The 27,578-nt window shown below is 37.0% G+C and overlaps 1 protein-coding gene across 3 annotated transcripts in view; it reads left to right on the forward strand.

Annotated features, from left to right (window-relative positions):
- Positions 1 to 27,578, forward strand: part of NUP210 (nucleoporin 210) — a 151,600-nt gene that overhangs the window by 3,169 nt on the left and 120,853 nt on the right. For 2 of the 3 annotated variants that reach the window (XM_074283676.1, XM_074283675.1), the window contains exons 2-3: positions 23,669 to 23,805; positions 25,698 to 25,829. In XM_074283676.1, coding sequence (XP_074139777.1) covers positions 23,669 to 23,805; positions 25,698 to 25,829 — 269 coding nt within the window. Of the gene's footprint in view, positions 1 to 22,711; positions 22,831 to 23,668; positions 23,806 to 25,697; positions 25,830 to 27,578 lie in introns of those variants that run through there. The other variant, XM_074283677.1, reaches the window with a different exon arrangement.

Consider the following 27,578-nt stretch of genomic DNA (forward strand, 5'->3'; position numbering starts at 1 on the left):
CCAGAGTTTGTGTTAGCTTTCATTATCGATGTTTTAAGAAAAGAAATGAGAACTTGATTTGACAAAAGTTAAGACAATGGATGGCCTTGAATTCAGGTCCCTTGGTTCAGAAAGAATGGCAGATTTGATATCTGAGACCCTCCTTTCAAATCTTAGTTCTGTTTCTTAGTTGTATGTGTGACTTCTCTGGATCTCAGTTTTTTCATTTCTAGAACGATGGGCTTATATTAGAGGACTTTAAAAAATCTTTTTAGCTCTAAATTTTAGTTTCTAGCTATTTTATTTTTTTTTTATTTGCTTAAGGTCTTTGTAGCAAAATTCCCCATGAAAAGGACTTGCCTATTCTGAACCATTACCACATTGTGTAAGCAAACAGAATTATTAGTGTTTCCATTCACTTGAATGACTTGAAATCCCAAACTGAGAGTTGGAAGGGACTTTATAAAAGCTCATTTGGTCAGATGAAATACTTAGTCCAAGTAAGGGGAAATGGTTTTTAATTCAAGACCAAGTAGCAGCATTTGGGTTTTCAGGATTAGTGCCCATGAGTTACTTTTTTGGGGGGTTACTGGTGGATGTGAGCATGTGTGATGAACAGCCATTCATTATTTGCAGTATTTTAAATTTATGCATTCACATCCTCTTATGTCTAAGTTGTCAGTATTTTTGTTGGACAGAAAAAAGGAAACAGTTATTAGAAACATCTGGCTCTAGATAAATGCCCTGTAATACATTAGAATGTTGTTTTCTTTGAAGTTATTTTTCCACACTTTTTCTAAAATGATAGCATCCACATTTTCTTACCATATTCTCTTTTCCAAAAGTAGATGAAATCTGGAAAATTCGTTTTTACTTAAATTTGTTGAAAAGTAAATGGGCTGGGGAAGAGGGAACCCTCCCTTGTGATATATCTGAAATGAGCTTTTGCCTGATGCCATAGAAGAATCTTACAGTTAATGTGTGACTGCCTGTTCTAAGTGTATTCTGAGAGGAGTTTAGTGATTGTGATTCCCCCAATTTGACTTTGCAGAGAGACGTTATTAGTCATGCATTCAAATGTTTTCTTTAATTTTAGTGATACTGTTCTTAGCATAGTTATTTATCTCTTCAGTTCTGTAAAATTGCTTCTCTTGAGATTTTTGAGCAGCACAGCATGAAGCTATTTATTTTCAGTTATTGAAGCTTGGAGGAGATTCCTTTCTACCTTAAGAGTTGGTAGAAATCTCTGAATTAAATCATATTTTGATATGTGCTTGTGTGTGTAACATACAGCAAACATACATTTAGAATCAGTAAACATTTATTTCATACCTACTTTGTGCATAGCACCATGCAGTGGGGAAGAAAAGCAAAAAAATAAAAACAAACAAAAACCAACCAACCAACCAACCAAAAAATAAATGCTCTAAAGGAAACAGCCCTTGCCCTCAAGGAAGGAATATTATACTGGGCAAATACCCAGAGGAAATATAAATAAATGCATGATCATCTGAGGAGGTAGAAAACACTAAAACCTTTGGAATAATCTGAAGAAGGAGAAAATGCTATCATTTGGAATAAGGAAAAGCTTCTGAATTTAGTTTTGAAGAAGGAGGATTCTGAACCACTGCTATGAGGAGAGGATTCATTCTAGTCCTAGGGAACAACTAATGCAAATACATGGAAGTAAGATTTGGCATATGGTAGTGGTGGAAGAATAAGCATTTAGTAAGCACCTCCTGTGTGTCAGTGATTATGTTAAACATATAATTAGTCAGTTTATAATTATTAGGATGATATGAATTAGGATGAATGACAAGAGTTAGAAGTCCTGGACGACAAGTGAATTCTCTGCTGTTTATGATTATGAACTAGTTATCTAATCTCTAAGTCCTGGTGCTTCATCTGCAAAATAAGGATGGGTATTTACACTATCTCCCTCACAAGTTGTTATAGGGAAAGTCCATAATGTATTACATAAACCATGAGCTATCATTTTTTTCTGTTGTTGTTGTTGTTCCCTACTTGTAATTATTCATAGGCTTAGGAGAAACCTTAAAGATCATCTAGTCTAATACCTTTATTTTACAGACAAGGATGCTAGACCCTATGAGGGAACATAAGTTATTCAAGACCACAAAGAAAGTTGCTTTCAGAGCCAAGACTATAATCCAGCTCTTTAGTGTCATTAGATCTGTCTTCTTTTAAAAAATCAGTTAAAAATATTTAGTAAGCACTTACTTATGAAAAATTTGCACTTAGGCATTGTGCTAAGTTTTGGGGATATAAATAGCATAGCTTCTAGAACTGATTCTCCCAACCTCACTTGTACTCGCAGGTTGAACCCTTGGGGTGTAGTTAGCTACTTCTTCTCTCAAGATTCTAGAGTTAATCCTGAGAAGTTTGGGGAGCTGGAATTTGGTACTTTTGTTTTTAAACCCTCATCCAGTGTGTTTTCCCCACAATCGACTAATTAACACAGAGTAGCCTTTACTAAGAAGAGAGAACTAGAATAGAAGGCCCAAGGACCTCCTTTCCCCCAACCAAGTGTGTGTACACTTGCACAGTACCTATTCAGTCCCTAATTGGAGTGGGCTAAAATCAAAAGTGATTGCAATAAAACACTCTCTCCCCACCCCCCAAGAATATTTCCTCCCCTTAGGAGCCTTTTCCTCTTTTTGAGGAGTTTTTCTACCAAATCTACTTTTGGATATGGCATAATCATTGTAAAAATTGCTCCTTTTCTTGCTCAATGGTATCTTGGCTTCTGGGCTATTATCAAGCAGTTCACTTCTCAGGGCTGGCTGCTTATTAGACTAGGCTAATGCTGCAACTGACTCCACTTGCTGATGGGATTGTTCTTCAGCTCTGTCAACGCCCACAAGGTTTAAACAGGTTCTATACATCTCTAATACTCATTCTCCTAAAATCAGGAAAGAATAAACACAAAGAGATTTGAGAGTAGGGAGGGGAGGAGGAGGAGAGAGAGAAAAAGAAAGAGAGGGGGAGGGAGAGCACCAACTTCAGAGTGTTGGTAGCCCTGAGAGAAGTTATCTCCTTATATAAGGAAGATAAGACAGCTGTCACTGCCTGGGCTATAGCTATTACCTCTCTCCACCATCCCTAATGGCCCACTGCATTCTGGGGGAAAGGGAAGGAATGAATGGACAAAGACAGAGATAGAGAAACAAAGACAGAGAGAAAGAAAGGAGAGGGAGAAGGAAGTGTGTGTTTGTAACATGTATACAGACATGTATATACCATATGTGCATGTTTATATATGTGTATGTTTTGTGTGTGTGTGTATATATATATGATCCTAGCTCTGCCATTCAGTCACTTCCCTCTGTATAAAGTTTCTTCATTTATGAGATGAAGAGATCAGACTAAATGACCTCTAAGATCTCTTTCAGGTCTAATACTTTATGCTTTTGAGGCTTTGAAGGGTTAACTATGTATATGTGTTTCACAAATTTCAACCCCAGTAACTCAGTCATATTAACTACAGTACAGGTACAGATTTTGGGTGTGTAGCATGAAACTAGAGTGTGCCCTCCCTTGTCTATATGGTTTGCAAGAGGCCTAGTGCAGGATGTAGGTGGAACAGATTATTTTATAGATGTGGTCAGGGGAAGGATGGTGGTGGGGTGAGACAGGATGATTTCCTTGGTACTTTCAATTTGTCCTGAACCACCTTGTCCCCCATCTTTGTTTTTTCTTTTTTTTTTCTTTTTTTTTTTTTTTTTTTTTGCTTCATGTAAGCAGGTTCTCTACCATGATTTTTCATTCAGGCTCTTCAAGATAAGTCTCTCATATCCTATATTTGAAATCTTTTGCTCTCCTCTTCAGAGTTTCAGAGGATAAACTGATGATCTCTTTTAAAGAGTTCTATCTCCTGCCTAGCAGGAGATGGTAATCTCAACCAGTCAATTAACAATCATGTATATGTAACTACTATGTGCTAGACTCTCAGTACACAAAGACGAAAATAACAATAACAAACAACAGCAACAGAAAACAGTATATCAAGACGTTTAAATTCTGTTGAGGAAGATAGCATGTGCAGCAATAAGATAATAAAGAATAAATAGAACATAAATAGTAACTAGTTTAAATATGAGGAAGTTAGAGAAGGAAGGCACCAGCAATTGAGGTGACCAGAAAAGATTTTGTATTAAATATGGTGCTTCAGTTGCATTTTAAAGGAAGAGCAGAATTGTATTCACATTCATGGAGCATTTTATGATTACACATCATTTCATCATCTCAGTGGTCCTCAAAATACATAATAACTCTGTCAAAGTGGCAGGTCCAGCATTATTATCCACATGTTAGAGCTAAGGACACTCTAGTTCGGATGTATTAAATTAGATTTACACACAACTCATACATGCCCAGAATTTGGACAACTCATCTAAGTCTTCAGTTTATTGGTTCAAAACTATTTCTGATGTATCATATCAATTCTTCCTCCTCTAATAAAAAATGAGCTGTTTGCCCTGGCAGACCTCTAATGTTCCCTGCAGTTCTGATAATTTATAAGTAGAAAACCTGTAACAGGTTGCTACTCCCAACTGAAGCTAACTTTTATTTATCACCCCCCCAAAACACACACACACACACACACACACACACACACACACACACACACACACACACAGAGTTCATGTGTAATTCTCACTTCTCCTTTCATTTCCTATGGCTTTTGACCTAATCCCTGCTCCACCCCCACAACGGAAGCTAAGGGCTTGAAATTCCATCCCCCCTCCCCAATTTCTGTAATAATTGTAGTGTAATGTAGTTTGAGGCTACTTGATTGCCATAGAGGTCCATGGTAAAACCTTGACAATGGTTCTACCTCCAAGCTACAGAACTGCAAGCCTTCAGGTAGATCAGAACTACTTACACAAAGGTGGATTTGTGAAAATTGAAATCCCCAAATGAACAATTAGCAGATAGTACCCATGTGGCCACTTCTGTTCTCAAAACTGCCCTCTTTGGGGACTGTTAGCCAATCAAAAAGCATTTAAAAGAAAAAAATAAATTAGCCTTGAGAATTGGAGAATAAATAATGCCATCACTATATAAGCTCCACAAACTTCATTTTGATGTGTAAAATGCTTCTGTTAAAGAGAGCAAGTGATATTTAAATCCTTTAAGAGCAAACCACTCTCTTTTTGAAAAGTTCATAGAAATTTAGACCAGAAACAACCTGACTGTACAAGAGAGTACACTGGAAGCACTGACTTGGGGAAATTTATTGGATGAATCTCAGTGTACTTATCCAGTGTTTGCTTAAATTTTCATTGAAATGGAGATCTTAACGTTTCAATTAAGTTTTGCTGATTACCTGTGACATTTCCAATGTTATGTGGGATGCTGTGGGACCATTGAAAAAGAATAGAACAGGGGCAGCTAGGTGGCGCAGTGGATAGAGCACCAGCCTTAAATTGAGGAGGTCCAGAGTTCAAATCTGGTCTCCGACACTTAACACTTCCTAGCTGTGTGACCCTGGGCAAGTCACTTAACCCCGGCCTGGGGGGGGAGGGGGGAAGAAAACAAAAAGAATAGAACATTATTCCTTTTCCTTGAGAAAATTTCTTATTTCTGACAATTAGAAAATAAAGACAGTATAGGTTATATGCTAGACGGGGAAGTAACTATAAGGGTGATTTAAGGATACTATTTTGGAGTAGGAAAGGATCTGAGACGGTATTATTCAGATATACATAAATGTGTGATTGGAACTATTATGTATATATTTGCTGTGTCCAAAAATGTATGTCGCGTTCTCTACCTTGGATTCATCCCCTCTCTGTCAGATGTTGGGCAGCATGCTTCATTTATTCCTCTGCAATTGTGAGTAAGTTAGTGCTTCATGTTTCTTGAGTGCAATCATGTTTCTTAAGTGGAATAGTTAATAGTTGTTTTTAGGTAAAATGCTGTTACTGTATGAACTATTCTCTTGATTCTGTTCGTTTCATTCTGAATTACATAAATCTCAGCTTTTCTGAAACTGTTCCTTTCATCACTTCTTACAGTGTTATGATATCCCATTTCACTCATATAGCATAATTGTTCAACTCATTTCAGATTGATTCTTTGCTAAAAAAAACAGCAAAAAAAATTCTATAGATATTTTTATAAAAGTGAGTTTTTTTCTTTTTCCTTTGATAGCTTTATAGAGTAAAGAACTAGTTGTCATATTGCTATTTGCCCTTAATTTTCAAGGGTAATATCTGAACTACAGCTTTACTTCTTGGCCATATGTGTTCCTCTAAGCTTGAGTTCACATTCCCCATGGACTCTATATATGATTATGAGAGTGTACCCCTTTGGGGGGATTTTTTTTTTTTACAATGGTTACTATATTTCTGAGTTAAAATTTTTTTCTGAAAGCTAACTGTCCAACTGATAATACAGAGCATACTGTTTGGGAGTTTATGAGTAAGGACAATTCTAGCCCTTAAAGATTTACCTGTAAAATTCTGGGTTTTTGTTTGTTTGTTTTTTGCTGAGGCAATTGGGCCAAGTGACTTGCCCAGGGTCACACAGCTTGATAGCTGTGTTAAGTGTCTGCGATCAGATTTGAACTCAGGCCTACCAGACTTCAGGGCTCTTGCTCTATCCACTGTGCCACCTAGCTGCCCCACCTTTAAAATTCTGAATGGAGAAAGCATCAGTGCTGTTCCAGGGATCTGACCGTCGGGGAGTAGCTTTAGTAGAGGATATTACACAATGAAATGAACCAGAAAAATATAATGCAGGGCCTCAGAAAGATTTGAGTTCAAATTCAGCCTCAAATATTTCTTAACTGTGGGAAGCTAGACAAGTTATTTAACTTTTTTCAGTTTTCTCATCATAAAATGGGGATTTCAATAATAATTGAACCTAATTCTCTAAGTTGTTATGAAGGTCAAATGAGGTAATATTTGTAAAGTGCTTTACTAGCCTTAAATGATAGCTATTACTATCTATGTATATTCCTATGTACATCTATCTATATATACATATGCATATAAATGTGCATGTATACAGTGTAAGTGCATTGTAATTTTAGGGGGCACTAACAGCTTGGGGTATCAGAAAAGGTTTCATACAGGAAGTACTTGAACAGAAGTGAATTGGAAGCTGGGGGTTTCATGCAGGAAGTACTTGAACAGAAGTGAATTGGAAGCTGGTGATTCTAAAGTTTAAGTGAGGGGGGACATATATATTGCAGGCACAAGAAAATACCTGTGCAAAGGTATGGAGCTGGAAGGTGGACCCTTGTATAAAAGGTACAGGAAGAACTCTTCCTCATGTCACTTCCAGTGTGACTTTGTGCAAATCTTCAAGTACTACTGTTCTATCACTTCTAGTGTGAAAGGGAGTAATAATATACTATAAGTCTAGAAGGGCAGGCTGGAGACACAGTGCCTTGAGTATAGTAGGTGTTTAGCAAATCTTTATTGATTGTGAAGGCTTCTATTTTTAAAAATAGAATTTTTCCTATTTTTTTCTATTAAAAAGAAGAATTTTAAAGTTATTTAAATGCCCAACATTTTCCCCTAGAGGTGATAGAGAGCCCCAGGAGGTTTTTGAGCAGGGGAATGACAGGAGTCATACTTCAGGAATGTCACTGAGGCTGCTCTGATTTTTCGATTTCTTTTCTTCTTACATTCTGGGCTCCAGCCAAACTGTTCTGATAGTTGTTCTGTGACTTTGATACATTACATCCTGACTCCTTACAATCCTAGAGGATCATAGGATCATGGATCTAACTGAAACTGGTTGGGATCTTGGAGTCATCTAGTTCAATCTTTTATTTTTCAGAAAAGGCTTCCAGAACTTTACTCAGAGTTTTTGATGCTAAGTAGGAAATAGGAGCCTATGAGTGAAGCAAACAGCACTCTTTTTAGAAACTTCTAAATGCAGTAGGACAGTGGCTACAGATGGGATTCTTGGGAAGAGTGGATGAGAGGACCGCTTCATTTAAATAAACACACACACACACAGAACCACTTGTTGTTCCAGCTGCTTCCTGACTGGGGGAATTAGAGGGAATTTTTTCAAAATAACTAAACTCCTTGACCTCTGCTGTTCCTGGATATACTCCAAGAAAAGGGCTGGGGAACCAGAGATTCCTGGTGCACACAAAGTCTGGAAGAAGGTACTGCAGGCAGTTTCAGCTTCTTGCCTTGGATTAATTGTTGCACATTTCTTCAGTAGAACCCAGAGTCTAAAAAGGTAGGTGGTGATCTGGAATGAAATTAGGTGAAAAGCCTAATTAGTATATGGAGTGTTCAGCAGTTGAGCCCTTTTCCAGGCTGCTCATCTACCTTTGCTATTTACCTGGCACCCAACTCTCACCTGTGGCTTTAAGGAGCTATAACATATATAGTGGCCACACCCTGAATGAGAGGAATCTTAGGTTATTCAATTGTCATACTGGAGAATGAATATACATACCCACAAAAGCCAAGTGTGTAAGTTCAGTGTGAGTCAACAAGGTGATGCAAGAGCTAAAACAAAAACCAACAACACTCCTGTGAATTTGGGAGAATCACACTTTCCAAGAAGAATAAAGAGGTGATGCTCCTTCTGTCCTTTGCTTTAGTCAGACCATCCCTCCTATACTTTGTTCGGTTCTGTGCACCACAGTTTAGGAAAGGAATGGTACACTGAGGAGTAACTGAGAACAAATGGTAAAGGGCACTGAGGCAATATCATGAGGGTATAGGAGAAAACCAGGGATGTTTAGCTTGAAGAGAAGAAAGCAGAGGAGGATGGAGGGGACAGAAATTAGGAGAGCTCTGCTAAGCTATTGGAAAGCCTGTCATGTGGGGCTGTTTGGCCCCAAAGCGCTGAACTGGGACCTGTGAGTAGAAGTTGTAAAGGAGACAGTTCAGGCTCAATGTTGGGGAAAGCTTCCTAACAAAGAAACCATCGCCAAATAGAATGGAGCTGCACTGGAGATAGTGGGTTCTCTGGCATTAAGTACCTCAAGGTAGATGCGGGTTGATCACTTGTCAGGTAAGTTATAAGAGGGAATTTTTTTGGGGGGAAACATAGGATGGACTTGGTGGCCCCTAAGGTCCTTTTCAACACTTGGATTCTATGAAATTCTTATTAGCCTATTGGAAAAGTTATAGGAACAACATTTATCTGGGAGTTTGTCTAAACTTGTTTCTCTGGGAGAGCTGGGTAGCCAGGTTAAGTCAAGCCTGGGAATGTTTTATGTCGGGCCAGCCATAAATAATCATTTTTCCTGAGGCTTGTATTTAGTACTATTCTCTCCTCTGAGGAGCTCAAAGCTCCTCAAAGCTGAATTCCCCTCCATATCCCTCTGAGGTGGAGGTAGACAAGCCTCTGGATGTGTATATAATTATGTATATGTGTGTGTGTATGTATGTATACACATATATATATATATATGTATATACAAGTACACACATATAGACACAGATGTATATACACATAAACACTTGTTTGACTATTGGGAGAAACAAACAGACTTAAGATGTCAGAAGTCATACACTGAGTCATCAGTGCAATCCAAGTCTCCTGATTCCCTCTTTACTCTTCTTGTCCTGCTTTTATATATTTATAATGATGATAATAGTGACAACAATTAAATGCTTTAATGGCTATGTTTTCTCCCAGTGGCCCTATGAGGATGATAGTATAAATATCATTACCTTCCTTTTATGGAGTAAGAGACAGAGGCTTTAAGAGCTGAAGGGGTTTACTCAAGGCCATATGGATAGCAAATATCTCTGTTGGGATTTCATCCCAAATCTTCTGTCTTCAAGGCCAATCAAGTTAAGCCAAGTCAACAAACATTTATTAAGTGCCTTCTATGTTCCAGGCACTGGGAATATAAAGAAAGGCAAAAACAGAGTTCTTGCTACTATATCATATTGCTTTTTTTTTTTAAATTTTATAATTATAACATTTTTTTTGACAGTACATATCATAGGTAATTTTTTTTTACATTATCCCTTGTACTCCCTTCTGTTCTAAATCTTTCCCCTCCTTCCCTCCACCTCCTCCCCTAGATGGCGGGCATTCCCATACATATTAAATATCTTATAGTATATTTTAGGTACAATATATATGTGCAGAACCGAATTTTGTTGTTGTTGTTGCAAAGGAAGAATTGTATTTGGAAGGTAAAAATAATCTGGGAAGAAAAACAAAAAAAGCTCACAGTTTACACTCATTTCCCAGTGTTCCTTTTCTGGATGTAGCTGATTCTGCTTATCATTGATCAATTGGAATTGGATTAGCTCTTCTCTATGTTGAAGATATCCACTTCTATCAGAATACATCCTCATAATATTATTGCTCGGTAAGAAATGACCAGCAGGATAAATACAGAGAGGCTTGGAGAGACTTACATCAACTGATGCTGAGTGAAACGAGCAGAACCAGAAGATCATTATACACTTCAACAACAATACTGTATGAGGATGTATTCTGATGGAAGTGGAAATCTTCAACATAAAGAAGATCCAACTCACTTCCAGTTGATCAATGATGGACAGAAATAACTATACCCAGAGAAGGAACACTGGGAAGTGAATGTAAATTGTTAGCACTACAGTCTATCTACCCAGGTTATTTATACCTTCGGAATCTAATACTTAATGTGCAACAAGAAAATGGTATTTACACACATATATTGTATCTAGGTTATATTGTAACACATGTAAAATGTATGGGATTGCCTGTCATCGGGGGGAGGGAGTGGAGGGAGGGGGACATAATTTGGAAAAATGAATACAAGGGATAATATTATAAAAAAAATTACTCATGCATATATATTGTGGGAAAAAAAATTCTAAAAAAAAAAAAAAAAAAAAGAATACATCCTCATACAGTATCATTGTTGAAGTGTATAATGATCCCCTAGTTCTGTTCATTTCACTCAGCATCAGTTGATGTCTCTCCAAGCCTCTCTGTATTCCTCCTGTTGGTCATTTCTTGCAGAACAATAATATTCCATAACCTTCATATACCATAATTTACTCAACCATTCTCCAGTTGATGGACATCCATTCATTTCCCACACATTCCTTTTTGTGCTAGGGAAAAGTGGGTGGAGGAGGTTTTTTTTTTTTTTTTTTTTTTTTCACTGTTAAAAGATGTCAGGAATCTTGGAGTTCATCTCTTCCAAACTCCCTCTCTTTATAGATGGGGAAATTTTGAGGTCTAGGGAAAGGAAATATCCATAGGTAAGCCACACACTGAGTTAGTTGGCAGAGCCATCCAAAGGGGAGGAAACCTGGAAGAGCTTCTGTGAATACAGGCAAGGAAAATGGACGAGCCTCAAGACACTAGGCAAACCCACATAAGGCTTTCCTGGATGCTCCAGTCTCCAGGGTAGATGGCCTCTAAGCAGCTGGCTACATATATGCACTGTTGTTAATAGTCAATGATACATTCTTTCTTCTGAAGAGTTTTCTCTGGTCCTTTTGTCACCTGCCCAAAGATGCAGTTAGAGAGAATGATTTCAATAGAATCTTGGCCACACAGCTAGTGAGTCCCAACAAAATTTAGCTACCATTTATATAGCACATAAAGCAGAAGATTAATTTCCATTATTAACATTTTCTCTTTCATTTTCTTAAGTCTAGACAACCAACAAAACAATATATCAAGCTCTTATTTGTAGTTTGCCAATTTCTTAAGTGTAAATGCTCACACTGAAAATTTAATACATACATATATAATAAAGATTCTGTGCATTTATATGTATAGAATTATATAAACCCGTATATATGTATAAGTAAAAACATACATACATCTACATTTACTTACATACACAGATTTGTAATCTGCACTGGCAGAGAGACTTCCCAAATGGAACTCATGTATCCTTGAAGCATTGATATTTTCTATATATCCTCTTCCTAAAACATATCTCTATATTCTGTATATAGAATCTTCCTTTATTACAATAACAACAAATCAAAACAAAAAATCCAAACAAAAATTATGACTTATTTGACACAAATATATGACTTCTCTACCAAAAAGTGACATATTCCCTGTCTTCAAAAGATTAAACCCACACTCAGAAACTTCCCTCCCCACCCACAGAGAGGGGAGAGAGAGAGAGAGAGAGAGAGAGAAGGGAAGTGATAGAAGTAGGAAGAGAGGGAGCAGGAGATAGGAAAGAAGAGGGAGAGAGAGAGAGAAAGAAACTAAATGTTTCTAGATTCTGAGTAGCAACCTTTCCTCTCCCATCATAATCTTCTTCTCTAGCAGGAATGCTTAATTTTTTTGTGTCATAGACATCTCTGGAAGTTTGGTAAAGCCTATCTACCTCAGAATAATATTAAATTTTTAAAGGAAATGTTAACATGCATTTAGAGATTAGTGAAAATAAATATGTAATTTTTCCCCATCCAAGTTTGTGGAGCCCATGAAATCTTTCTAGGAATTCCTAAGAACTTCTACTCTATACTCTATATTTAACATCTTCCTTCTCTGGAAAAGTGTCTCGGGTCTAATCATAAACTCTAGTCTCCCTAATAAAGATCTTTGAAACTTCATTGACAAAATTGAGACTCTCTACTTGGAAATTCTCCTCATCTCATCTCACTCAGCCATTTTCCCTTGCTTCATTCCTAATCTACATGAAGAGCTAGTATTTTTCCTCACAAAGGCAAACCCATGGGTATGACTCTCTTCTTTTTTTTTTTTTTTTTTTTTTTTTTTTAGCAGATTGTCTCTATTTCCTCTCTCTCTTCTTAATCCTCTGATCTTGTCATTCAACTGAAACAGTTGATTCTAAAGTTACTAATGATCTCAATTATCAAATCAAATTTGTCTTCTCTCAAGTCTCCTTCTTGAACTTTCTGCAGCATTTAACAACACTGATCACCATCATGTTATTGTTTAGTCATTATCAGTTATGTCCAACTTTTTGTGAACAATTTGTGGTTTTCTTGGCAAAGGTACTGGAGGGGTTTGCATTTCCTTCTCCAGCTCATTTTACAGATGAGGAAAATGAGGCAAACATAGGGTTAAATAATTTGCCCAGGATCACACAGATACTAAGTGTATGAGACCAGATTTGCACTCAGATGTTTCTGACTCCAGGTCTGGTGCTCTATTCACTGTGCCACCTAATTGTCCTCATCCTGAATAGTCTTTGCTTTTTGAGTTTTTGTGACAGTGCTATCTCCCGCTTCTCCTCCTATCTGCCTGATGAATTCTCCACATGGAACTTTTGGATTTTTTAAATATTTAGTCCTGTTTGCTTGTCTTCATCTTTCACTCAGTTGTCAAGCCATTTTTTTTCCCCCTGAAGCATATGTCTTACTCAGTGAGTTGCAGTGGTTCCCAATTGTTTTCTAGATTCAAATATTAATTTCTCAGTTGGCATGACTTCTCTACCAAAAACTGACATATTCTCTGTCTTCAAAAGATTAGACCCACATTCAGAAACTTCCCACCATACACACATTCTTTGTAACTGGTTCCTATTGACCTTGCTAGAATTCTTAAAATATTCTCTATATTCTAATAATACCAGTTTATTTGCAATTCCTTTGCACCACTCCATCTCTTACCAATATGCTTGTGTCCTTCTGCCCCCCCTTCTTGGAACACTCATTCTTCTCTGCTACCTCTTAGTTTTTCTATTTTTCTTGAAGTGTGAGATTGAATCCCACCTTCAGGAAGCTTTTTGTGGTCCCCCAACTACTAATGGTTTCTTCTCTTAAACTGAATTTCCTCTACCTATACAGATTTTGCATGTCTCTTGTTATTTACATATTGCCTCCCCCAGTAGAATATAAGGGCAAGGCCTATTTTCGCATTTTTTTTGTATTCCTGTGCTTGACACTGTCTATCACATAGGAAGCTCAAAGTTATATTTCTTATTGACTGACTTCCATACTTCTGGAAACACTGGTGTGACTGGAGCTTTCCTACCAGTAGCAATAGCTTACATTAGGGCAGGACACATCTCTTAGCTGTATTTCCTTTTATTATTTTCAATGAGTTAGGAAAAATTGGCAAACTTCTGCCCTATTAATCCTGTTAATCCACAATCTAAAAGAGTCTCTGAAAATCAACAGCTTTACCTTTCAGCAAGTACCTAATATCATGAAGAATATAGTGAGATCAGCTTCCTTAAATGTTTTGTGATAGGATAGGATATTCATATGTATTTCCAATAAGTAATTAAAATTAAACTCTCAGAGTCATCTAATTATGCTTAATAGTAGTAGTTCCTAAGCATTGCTTGTTAATTAGCAAAATTTAGTGATTTAAGACTGTTATTCAGGTCTTTTGCATTGCAGATTTAGAATGACCTTAGAGATTAATTTTAAGGCTTCCTTAATCTACAATCTGTTAAATTTGTATTAAAAAAATGAGAGTTGGCTTCCTGTGTAATCAATCCCATTTTATTTCGTGCATTTAAAAACATTGTTGTGGGAAGCGATCATTGAATTTCATAGGCTATGAAAGGTGTCTGTGACACATAGAAATGCTAAGAGGTCCTTCTTGTTCTGGCCCAATCCTCATTTTTTACAGATGGCAAATTTAGGGCATAGAGATTAAATGAATTACCAGAGGTCACACAGGCAGAAGATAGTAGGTTGGGGTTTGAACCAAGGTTCTACACTCCATCATTTTAGTGGAAGCTGTTTGGGAGATATGCAGTTTATAAAGTAGGGAAAGAAGAAATAAGGAAATAGTTTCCCACTTCTTTTGGAAATGTTGAAAATTAGGCCTTAAAAAATCTCGTTTCCAGTTGTAAAATATGTTGTATTTAATCTCTTTACCTTTAATCCTTAACTACTCCTGCCTCTCCATTGCTGTATTTTTTAAAAATCAAATTTGTCCAATGAAAGCATCAATACTTACTATAAATTAGGTTTTGGCTGATTATTTGTAACTTACTTTCTTATCTCTTTTGCTTTCTTTCTGACTGTGTACCCAGTTCAATAAGATTAACCACTGTATCTGGGAAGAATTAACAACCAGCCCCTTTACTGGGAAGTGATTCTCCTATTGGTCCCTGAGAATACCAATTTTCTAGACTAGAACTGATATGATTAACTATACAACTGATGGCTTTGGCACATAGAAGGCTGGTAAATCACTGAATAAGAATTGGGGGATTTTCTCTAAACCAACTATGAGTAATTGGAAAGTAAAACTTGATTTTATAGCAACAACACTTTGTAAAGGGGTCCTTTGCACTTGTCTTTTTAAGTTGTCATATCTTTTAGAAAACTGGGTCCAGAGCATATAGGAGACTCTACATGTGTCAAGGATGAAGCTCCCACCATCTGGCATAATTCGTTGAATGCACCCCAAGCTAGGTTCCCTGTGTGTCCTTGGTAAGGCAAGACAGGCATGCCAATTTGTGCCAACTTGAAAAAATGCTTGTGGAGCTGGGGTCCTTTGCAAATAAGTGGACCCTCCTATCTTCACAATCAGTTGGTTCCTAAGGGGAAAGAAAATGGCTTTGGCCATTGCCTTGCTCCCCCTTTCTCCTCTTATGCCATGCCTCTTCCTGTTTTCCCCTGTTCTTTTTGTCTTACTGTCATAAATATGCAATCTTCAATAAGGGCTGTGAACTCTTTGGGTTCCGCATGCATGCTCATTTCTCTTGGAATAAAACTGGTTTTCACATAAGTTTCATAATGCTGTGGTTGCCTGTTGACAAATGTATGTTTGAATCATTTTTTAAAAATGATTCTCAGGGGGCTTCAACATTCATTTCTTCATTTGATTCTCAGGAGCCTTCTGAAATAATCAGGTTAAGGATTTTTTTTTTAACTTATGAGTAACTGAGATTCATGGAGGTAGTGATCTGCAAGTGGTCATGTAGGGAATGATTTATCCTAGTAGCTGAGGCAGGGTTACAACCCAGACAGCTTGTTTCTAGCCAAGGACTTTTGTTCCTCTACTAGACTGTAGTCTACAGCCCATAATGTTATGGATATATACATATTGGAGTAGGACTCTGAATGTCCAAAAAATTCTACATTCGTAGACTGAGACTGAACCATCTTATAGCAAGCGTATATCTTATTTTTAATCCAATATTTATAATACAAGTAAACATTACAGAATCATGGCATGTTCAGCTTTGTAAAATCCCACAGAGCTCTTCAAGTGATGGTGAGAGTGTTAGCATATCAAAGTTTAACTTCCACACCAAAGGCTACCACCAATGCCCCCTAATTATAATTCAGAACATCATTGGATCTTAGCGGTCCAGTGCCTGACACAGTGTTAGACATTTACTAAATGTTCACTGATTGGCTGACCCCATTAATGTAGGTTCTCCTTTAGTAGTAGGGTGGATACAGAAGTAGACCGGGAGTTAAAACAAATTGGAGTTTGAATCTTGTCCAGAAACTTTCTATCCATTGTTTGGGTCCTGATTGACTTAGAGTGGTTGCAAATAGCAGTAAGTTCTGTTTTGGCCAGAAACCCTGGTCTTCCCTTCCCAGAATCACGATTTATTTATTAAGTTAGGTGTTTTGTTTTTTTGGACAAGGTGAAAGAAACCATACTTTGCCTCATTAATCAATAAATTTGGTATGGCTTCAGTCAAAGTAAAATCTATTGACGACCTTAGATTAAGAAAGCCAAGGTCTCCCATTTTATCCAGGGCCATCTCCAGTCGTCCTGATCTATTTCTGACCATTGGATGCATATGGCTCTGGAGGGGAATGTAAGACCAGTGATCTTGCCCAGCTCTCCCTTACTATGACAGGCAAGTGAATTGTATGTTAAGTATCACCTCCCTGATGTCCTGGTCCTCTTCAAGAATGAAGGACAATCTCTGTAATCCTGGGCAGGTCATTTAAACTTTCCTTCCCTTCCTCCCTCCCTCCCCCCCTCCCTCCCTCCCCCCCCCTCCCTCCCTCCCTCCCTCCCTCCCCCCCTCCCTCCCTCCCTCCCTCCCTCCCTCCCTCCCCTCCCTCCCCTTCCTCCCTCCCTCCCCCCCTCCCTCCCTTCCTCCGTCCTTTCCTCCCTCCCTCCCTTCCTTCCTCTCCAACTTTAAAATTATGATGCTATGACTTTTGTACACACCCTCTTTCTAAATATACAGAGGAGCTGCCACAACATGGTTAATCATAGGCATTTGCCATCAAGTTTCCTTCTGGATGTCCCCTAACCTGCACATGCTTCTTTATGTTTAGATATGGTAATCAATTTTAATATTTGACCATGGAAACTGTAATCAGGAAGGACAATCTACATTTTAAAAATCATTTATTATATTCTAAAGATTAGCTTACATTTATATAGTGCTTTAAAATTAAATATAAGTGATTATCTGGTTGTGGAGTATATAAATACTACCTTATATAGTCCTGAATAGTACAGTTTCCCAGGAGTATGCATGTATGTATGCAGGGATGTTTATGTGCATATATATTCACACACATGTCTATTCAGATATAACAATGGCATGTGCATGTTTACATTTAGCTGTAGCTATTCATACAGATATGCAAATAACACAGGGTCATATTTGCATGTACACTCATGTTAATGTACAACCATGAGCAATCTTGTTATGTCAAGTCTCTAAAAATAATAAGTTACATATGAGTTGCTAATCTGTATTAGTTGAGGAAGTTCCAATTCTAGAAGTATCCCATATCAATGAGAGTACAGGCTAATCCCACCTTTGTCCTTAATGTATCCATCAACTGAATAAACAAATTTTTGGATAATTATTAAAGGAAGCAAGCAGGTAACATCTCCTTCAAGGACATGTGCCTGTCCTTTTTTTTTTTTTTTTTTTTTTAATCTCAACATTTTCTTTCTTTCGTCTTTGAAATGTTTTCTTAAGGGGGAATAAAAACCTTCTGCTTGAATGTTTTCCCTCTGATGGCGTGTAACTTTCAGATGTTGGCTGAGCATAATTTGTTTTCAGTGAGTTTTCAAATATAGATGTTTGATCAATTTTTAAACTTCCCATCAACAGCTCTGGGTGGGTTCACCCTTGTTTGTCTGTCTGCGTGATCAGAGGGATTTGCTTGCAGCTTTTGGGTGCCCCCACCTTCTTTTGAAATGTTTGGCTGCAGTCTTGAACGTTCTCAGGCACATCTATTTTGGTGTGTTTCACACCATAGATTTTAACACCAAGTAATCTTTACAAGTTTTCTTCTTAAGAGCTTAGAGAATTAATGTTTTATATGAATTTAGAGAACTCAATTTGTCTTCTGCTTGTTACATAGCTGAAGTGAGCTATGCAAATCCAACATGGCACTAAATCTCTTGCAATATATAAGTGTCTAGATGAAAGGTTCTCAAACTTTTTTGGTTTCTGGGCCCCTCTGTACTCTTAACAATTTTTGATAACCTTAAAGAGTTTTTGTTTATATGAGTTATATTCTTATATGTTTACATGCTTAGAAATTAAACATCTTGTGGTCTAATCATTTTCAGTTGCATCTGATTTTGTGACCCATTTGGGATTTTCTTGGCAGAGTCACTAGAGTGGATCACTGTTTTCCTTCTCCAGCTCATTTTACAGATTAGGAAACTGAGGAAAGCAGTGCTAAGTCGCTTGCCCAGCTAGGAAGTGTCTGAAGTAAAATTAGAATTCAGGAAGACTCATCTTCCTGACCTTACACTTGGCACTCTATCCATTATACCACTTAGCTGCCCCACTAAAACATCTTAGTATTGTGAAAATAATTTTGACCTTACTGACCTCCGTGAAAAGATTTTGGGGACCCCTTAGAGGATCCTTAAGACTACACTTTGAAAACCATTTGCCTGGATAATAACTTCATTTCATTTAACTTGAGAGGCAACCTTGGGTAGTGGATGGAGAGTTAAACAACATTTAAATAATTTCTCAGACTACAAGGTGTTTCCAAAGTTTTAGAGCAATTTTAAGCTTTTATATCTTAAAACTGCCCAAAGACATGAGGTCCACCCTACATATTGCTTGTATAATCCCAGAAAAGTCACTTAGGCAAGTGGCAGAACAATGATTGCTCTGTATTGGAAGAAGGACTTTTCTCACCCAGTGTTACTTATATCAATAAAATAATAATAACAAGCATTTACATGCAAAATTTGCAAAGCATTGGAGCTAAGATAGCAGAATAATGAAAGCTCTCGGTGCGTTTTCCCAATATTCCCCTCCAAACTACTTTGAAATAACACTTCCAATCAAATTCTGGAGGGGCAGAGCTAACAGAAGGTCAGACTGAGACATTCTTCCAGCCCAAGACAACTTAGGAGAGATTTGTGAAGCGAGAATAGAGGCTGGTCCAGAGTCGATGTGGCAGGACCAGGAGATGGTGACAAAAGCAGCAGCAGCTTCAGGAGCTTTCGTGCCAGAGACTGTAAAGGGACCATTCATCAGAAAGTAATTATAGGAGACTCTGTGCTAGTAGTAGAAATGGGATCTGATGTTGTTTGGCGACTGCATTGCCTATGGCACTTCTAGATCATAGTTCTAGGGTAGAGAGGTCAAGAGGGAGCAGTAGCCCTAAGGGGCAGTATTGCTTTTTGATCCCTAGGGGTTAAGGAGTCTGAGGAATAGAATAATTTCTGTTTTCAAGGGAGCAGCATAACTGAGGAGTAATATCCATTGCCATCCCAAGGGATCAGGGAGCTTTCCTGGATAAGGAAAGGACCAGAATACAGACCAGGAGAGCAGTAATCACACCTCTTCCCAGATCACACCATTTCGGAAACTCCAAAAATTTCCAGATACTTGAAAAAACCTGAAGCTTAACACAGTTTGCTTCTCATCCCCCACAAAACAAAACAAAACACAAAACCCCCAAATGTTGGGAATAGAGCCCAACTTTAACATAAAATTCCAAATCAAGAAATAGAGTAGTGGAAATGAGCTAGGGAAAATGAGCAAACAACAAAAAAGAACTTGACCATAAAAGTCTACTATGACAATAGAGAAGACCAAAACAGAAACTCAGAAGAAGACAGTGGAGTCAGAATAGCCACAAACAAACGTCAAAGAATGTTTAATGAAATAGAAGACAATTTTATTTTCAAATACAAGAATTCAAGGGAGGCCTAAAAAGGTAAACATAAAAGAGAAATCATAAAGGGCTCAATAAGATTAAATTATTTACCTTTTGCATAGGAATTTAATACATATAATTTCTAAGAACTGTAATCTTTAGGGCAGTTTAGAAAGATTATACAAAGAAAGAAGGTGTGAAAGTAAGTTGATTACATTGAGATGATGATAATATAAAAAAATATGAATAGGAAACAGGAATGATTTGGGAGAAGCAGGAAGGGGAGAGAAAGAATGCTGGAAAGTATCTGTCATAAAAGAGATGTTTAAAGAAAAGCTTTCACAGTGGAAGGAAAAATGGGGGGTTAGTGGGCAATATTTGAACTTACTCAAATCCCAATTGGTTTAAAGAGAAAAAAAATATGTGTATATGTATCTATGTATACTCATACATACTTGCTCAATTCATAATAGAATCCTAAAGGGAAATAGGAGGTGTAACATGCCCTCCTGGCAGTTACTATTACTAGTCTGTCCTAGGCCCAACAGAGTACCTTTGACCACTGACCTTTGCAGTGTCAACTCTACCCAGCTATATTTATTCTAGTGATTAAAACAGCAATTTTCCAAACCATTCTAAACATAAACACTGCTTTATAAGTACTCAAGGAGAAAAAAGGGAGCCAGATAAAAGGAGGCACTGGTCACAAACAAAACAGACTTTAGAAGAACAGGATAAAAAGAGAGAAGAAACAAAAGAAAATAGGATAGATGAGAATACACAGTAATTATAACTATGAGTGTAAAGGGGATGAATACTCACATAAAATAAAATTTTGTAGCAAAATGATGGGCAGGATCATTTCAGAAAAACCTAGGAAGTTTTGTATGAATATGCAACGTTAAGTGAGCAGAACTACATGAATATTACATACTGTAACAGCAATAAGGATGACCAACTGTGAAAGACTTAATTACTCTGATTAAGACAATAATCTAAAATAATTTCAGAGGACTTGTAATGAAAAAGAATGCTATCACCTCCAAAGAACTGAAGATCTCTGAATTTAGAGTGGCACTATTTTAAAAACTTTATTTTCTTGTTTTATATTTTGTCTGGTTTTTTTTTTATTTTTATTTATTTATTTTTTTTACAACAGAGCTAACATGGAAATATATTTTGCATGATTTTGCATGTTTGATTGATATTAAATTGCTTGCCTTCCCAGAGATGAAGGAGGAAAAATTAGAACTCAATTTAAAAAATGATTAATATCCATGCAATTGAGAAATATTTAGCAAAACAAGTAAAAGTATGTTTTTTTTTTAAAATGTTTTATTTTATTTTATTTTATTTTTTTGAGGCTGGGGTTAAGTGACTTGCCCAGGGTCACACAGCTAGGAAGTGATAAGTGTCTGAGACCAGGTTTGAACTCGGGTCCTCCTGAATTCAGGGTTGGTGCTCTATCCACTGCACCACCTAAGCTGCCCCAAAGTATGTTTTTAAAAAGGAAAAAAAGATTTGTAAAGTACTTCACTTTTTGTATTATTGTCTTCTCAATGCCTTCCCTATCCTCCCATCCCAAACTCAAAACAAAACCCAAACCAAACATTTAGCAGGATTCTAGTTATTGGTTTATTGGCAGGTGAATTCAATTTTATTAAAGCTCATTTAAATAAAACCAGAATGTAGCAGTAATTGAGAAATGAGTCCATTTCCATCTTATGAAAAGTACATTCTTTTGTTCTGATATAACAATAGGTATTCTTCACAGCTCAGAAGATGATGTATATGCCTTCTTGAGATTTTGTACTTCAAGTGAAGATGGGTGTTCAATGTGTGTATGCAAATTGGTATAGAGACAATAAGAGCTAGTCAGGTTTATTTTATATCCTTTCCACATATGCCAAGTTTGGTAATACAAATCCATAGTTTGGAAGAAGTTAAGCATCTCTTTGATTCTTAATGGGATCCACTAAATTGATCACTAGTTCCCCTTGGTAAGAGCAGTTTCTTTTATCTTCTGAAACTCAAAGTGCTGGGCCTAATATTGGTGTCTTTTTGGTTACTGTGAGTATGTTGTATAATAAGAAGTTACTATGATTCCCCATTTTTGATGATGTCTTTGAGATGGAACAGAGTTTAAATTAAAATTCCATCTTTCTATTTGCAAAAATCTTTTAGGGGTTTAATGAATATTAGATTGCAAACTTCATAAGGGCAGACTCATTTTTTATCATTATACAGAGTGCCCCCAAAGTATTAGTGCAATTTTAGGCATTAGTAGAAAGGAAAAGCTTCTCATAAAACTATGACCATAATTAACCAAATCAATAAAGACAAAAGTCATATAATTATTTCAAGATATGCGTACCTATTAATACACAATGCTAAATAGTACCTATCTAAAATTCAGTTCAACAATCACACTGAATACATGTCTATTAAATACCTATATACAAGACATTGAGCTTTTTCAATTTCTAAGCCAAAATTCTTTTTATTGCATCATGCATCATATTACATATAAATAGCTTTTTTTTTTTTTTTTTTTTTTTTTTTTTTTTAGAAAATCAAATCAGCATTTAAAAAAAAGAACATACATACATACAGTAAATGAGGTCATTGTTCAAAGGAATCTCTTAAAAAGAAAAATCTCTTTGAAATGTGAATATTTACAACACTAATTTACTGGATTTGATTTTTTTTCCTCTACAGATTTGCAAAATTCCCAACCTAATTTTCAGTTGAGCAAAAGGCATTAATGATCACATGACCAGAAACATATATCTCATAAGTGAAGACAATCCCAGTGAGCTAATGAGGCCTCCAAGCTGATATCTCAATCTGTAGCACATTAGATATCACTGAGGTACATAATCTCATTTCCACTGCTACTCTCATTGTCCTTTGTTTTTTTCACAGAGGCAACTAACTCCTTAAATAAGGATTCCTATACTTTGTTGTTGTTGTTGTTCTCATGGCCCTCTTTGGCAATATGATAAAGCCCTTGTATTCCTTTTCAGAATGTTTTAAAATGCACAAAATTAAATACATAACATTATAAATGCAATTACCAAAATATCTATGAGTTTTTGGTTTCCAGGTTAAAAAGTACTGCCTTTTCTCTTCTGGATGAATAAAATCATAAAATGAGGTCTTTTTTCCATCTTTGGCCAGCCTCATGGCGGCTGTCCTGCCTTTATCACTTCTGCACTAAGACAAGGACTCGGGGTGATCCCGAGGTCCTCCAGAAAGCTAGCCAAAACATTACATGTTGGCGCCCAAGGTGGGGCCCTAGACCTTCCAATTTGACATTCTATGAACTTTTCAGAGTGTACCAATGGTATAAATCCAATCAGCAAAAAATGAAAGGGTGCTCACTGTACCTTCTTTCTCCATTGTCCTAATCTTTCTTTGTTACAAGGAAAATTCTGGAGAGAAGGGATTATTTCATTCTTCTCACTTTAATCCCAATCAATAGGTGTTTAATCAGTACTTGCTGACTGATTGATTTGTATCCTGCTAATGTGTCAGATTAATAACACAGAAGATAGTTGCATATAGTGATCTAATGATTGAAACTTTATAAGTGAGACTGGTTTTAGGAGAGCTTCTTGCTTGTTATGGATGGTTGCTGGTATAGGAATCTCTCTGGGTACTGTTACAAGTGAGAACCTTCTTGATAACTTAAAGCCATTTGTTTCCAGGTCATCTACCAGACCAGAAGTAGCCAGTATTGAACCTGTGGATCTGGACGAACGTCAATGCTCTCAAAAAGCAGTCGTACAGGCCCGCCTATCACAGCCAACCCGCCTCACTAGCATCATCTTTGCAGAAGATATCAGTAAGCACTTTGCTTATTTCTTTCAGGGGGCATTGCCCTTTGGAAACGAATATATTGGTGTGTCTTTTTTATTTATATCATAATTATTTCTGGTGTGGGGAAAATACTTCTTTTCATATTAAATCTTCCATCTTTTCAATGAGAAAAAAAAAGAATTAGATAAATACAATTCTGACAAAATAGAAAATATTTTGGCACAAATATTTTTACTGATCAACTGATGTGTATCTAGCCCAATGTTAGACTCTGGGGAATATAAAAGGAGAAAACCTAGTCTTAACTGTAGGGTTAAACTGTCCACCCTACTAGAGACCATTGGCCAGGACACAATTTCCGCTAATGTTTTAATTGCACACAGTCAATTCAGTAAACATTTGTTAGTCTCTTGCAGTACTCTATGTCTGTATTAAGTGATGGAGCATGATGCTTTGTTCCAAAGACACTCTCCTTTCCCCTCTCTCCCCACATTCAGTTCCTATCACACTATATAGATACTTCATGGACATAATAATTTATAGGCCATCCCAGTATCAAGTCTTGCACAAAGGAATGTCTATGAGAATATTTCTGCTGAACTATTGTCAAGCTTTGAGTTTTTCCCACATGCAAAATTTATTTCCATACATTTGATAATTAAGTTCAGACCCTATCTGCATTCTTTCACTTTATCTCCCTCATTGCACAGGACCTTTATTTCTAAGATACTTACTTGGCCCTAAAAGTATAGCACAGACCACTTTAGCTCAGAATTATTTCCCAGCATGATGTTATTTCCAGGAAGCATCTGCGTATACACACAATAATCTTTACTCTGAGATTCTTATATTGGATGAGTTGAAAATCTGTGGTGATCCATTATATACTTTTAAGATCATCAAACACTCCCTTCATGAATATGGACAATTTCCTCTGTTTACTTTAGCTGATGACAAACATTGAAAACAAGCTCATTCTTGGACATTTAACTTTCAAGTACATTTTATTTGAAAAATTTATACCAATTCAATTTTGAATGAAGAGACTCAGGCATTTTCCCTGTAGAAGAAATTGCTTTTCAGAGACTGGAGTTAGAAAGTTGGCCTTAGTAATGCTAAATTCTGACCCAAAGAATTTATTGCTGCAGCACTCAAGCATCATTTTTAAGGATTGGTTTTATAGTTTGGGTCTGATTTCTAGTTTTTAGTGTCATTTAAAAAAATTATGACTGGATAGCCTGGTGTCTAGATAGAGTTCTGGCTTTGGAGACAGGAAAACCTTCGACCTCTAGTACATAACCCCAGATAAGCTACTTAGTTCCTCAGTTCCTTCAGACAATTCTCTTATATTTTAAGTTGCAGAACATTTGCTGATATGTTAGGTGGAAGGAATTTTCATACTGGCAGTCCCCTATGTCAATTAAATCAAAGATGTGAACTCCTCCCAAGGGCTGGTCCTAAAGCTTATGGGGAGAAAAACACTACTCTGTGTTGAAGGTTTTGTGAGGGTATGGGCAGAGGGTACCTCTCAGTGGAGCTAAGTTAGTCTGAATATCTTAAAGAGGAATAAGGTGTTTTGTTATAAGTTAGATCGTAAAAGAACAGACGTTGATACCATCTCCTGGAGGAGGCATGGTGTCTACACTCAGAAAGGAGGTTTAAATGTCAGAATCCATTTCTTGGCCAGAGCCATTCTAAATCATGTGAATGAGCTCACTAGACACTTTCCACGCTGGTTTAAGTTGTGTTTCCAGGCTTTTCCTTTAACATATTTCCTGTCCCCCAAATTTTCTGTGAACTCATCCCTAACCCAGGTGAGGTCTTTGACCTACCAGCCAAATAGAGAGGAGAAAGGAAAGAAGAAACAGCAAGCATTTCAAACTAAGGGGCTGATTGTGTCTGGGCCATCTCTTTCAGTGACCGGCCAGGTTCTGCGCTGTGATGCTATTGTGGACATCATCCATGGCATTCAGATTGTTTCTACCACCCGAGAACTCTATCTTGAAGACTCTCCCTTGGAACTGAAAATTCAGGCTCTGGATTCTGAAGGTGAGTAACTTTTTGCATATAATTTGTGTAAAACCTTTTTTTTTTTTTTTTCCTGAAGCAATCAGGATTGAGTGACTTGCCCAGGGTCACACAGCTAGAAAATGTTAAGTATCTGAGACCAGATTTGAACTCAGGTCCTCCTGACTTCAGGGCTGATGCACTGTGCTACTAGCTCCCCTCAAAACCTTTTTTTTAATAGTCTTTGAATTGTTAGAATAACTGCTTTCTTTTACCTACATTTCTCTTTACTATTGCAAGAATTTCCTAAATTGTTTTTCTCTCATTTACTCTGAGGGAGTGTTAGGATTTCCAGAGAAAAGTGCTATTTTCTCTGGCCTCCATTTTCTTAGATGGGATGAGAATGTCCTTCTAAAGTGTAAGTGTCTCATGGCACCATCCTTTCTTTTAAGACTTGATGGCACTGGGAGCAGGACACTAAGAAGAGTTTGGTACTCTCTGCCTGACCCCACATGGGCCTGCCTCTTATCCCTGTTTGCACATTGGTGGTCAGTGGGCACATGCAAAGGAAGTTAGAAAGTCTTGCAGAGAAAAAAGCAGAAACATTTTCTGATTCAGATCAAGTGACTCACTGTGGCTTTTAAGCCACTGTCCTCCTCTTGACTTTGGGTTGGTATGGCTCTTAGCCAAGACCCAGTTTGTTTGTGGCATCCTGTCAGGGTTGTGGAGTCAAAAGCTGTTCTCTTAAGGCTGTCATTATACTAAAGAAAGATAAAGAAAGAAACCTGTCACCTGAATGTAACACTTTTCCACGTTGCCATGATAGAGTGACAGACATGATATTGGATGAGTTCCAGTTAATAAACCAAATTGTCAACATTGAGGCAAGTTTTGCCTCCTAATGTTGTAATAGCACTCTTACTTCCTTAACCAAATTCTATACATGTTTGCATGGTATCATTTCAATCCCCACAGAATTGGCACACTTTGCTCCATGAAAAATGAAATTGTTCTTGCCCTGTGGTTGAAATCCTGCTTAAACAAGGACTGAGATTAGCAGGTATATTTCCTTTACCCTTCCTGAGGACTGTGAACATATGCTCTTTTGATGCATATATTTTATATATGTGTATATATATATATGTATATATACACAATATACAAATATGTGCATCCATATATTTTTCCATCTGTATCATATATGTACATATATATATATAGAAAATACAGATAACTGTATTTCGATATAATTGTTTCCTTTGTAATCCTATACATTTTGCTTTATGTATTTAAAACATTATTTTTGTGAAGAGCCTCCTAGACTTCAACAGATTGCTCAAAGCTTCCACACTCAAAAAAAGGTAAAAAACTCAGGAAGCATGGAGAAATAGCTTAGTGTAGATAGAGAATCAATCTTGAAGTCGTGAAACCTTGGATTCTAATCCTGATTCTGACAGATAGTTTCCATAAAACCCTGTAACCTCACTAGGCCCCCATTGGCTCTATAATAAGTTATAATGAAGTTGCTGATCTGCATTGGTGAAGGAAGTTTCCCTACTGGAAGCTTTCCCCCATCAATGAATTTGTAGTTTTGAAATCATCCTATCCCCCCAAAAAGTTAGAATCAAACATCAAGTCAGAAATTTAAGAAAATTATAAGAAATATTTGATCTTGAAAGAGAGTAATATAGTACATTATTATTGTAATGTATAGTTTTACATATTTCAGCTTCTGAACTTTCAGATACTTCAGTATTCATCTCAGGTTTCTTTCAGCCCCCCACACTGCCT

Source organism: Sminthopsis crassicaudata, chromosome 1 (genome assembly GCF_048593235.1).
Source record: "Sminthopsis crassicaudata isolate SCR6 chromosome 1, ASM4859323v1, whole genome shotgun sequence".
Taxonomy (NCBI): domain Eukaryota; kingdom Metazoa; phylum Chordata; class Mammalia; order Dasyuromorphia; family Dasyuridae; genus Sminthopsis; species Sminthopsis crassicaudata.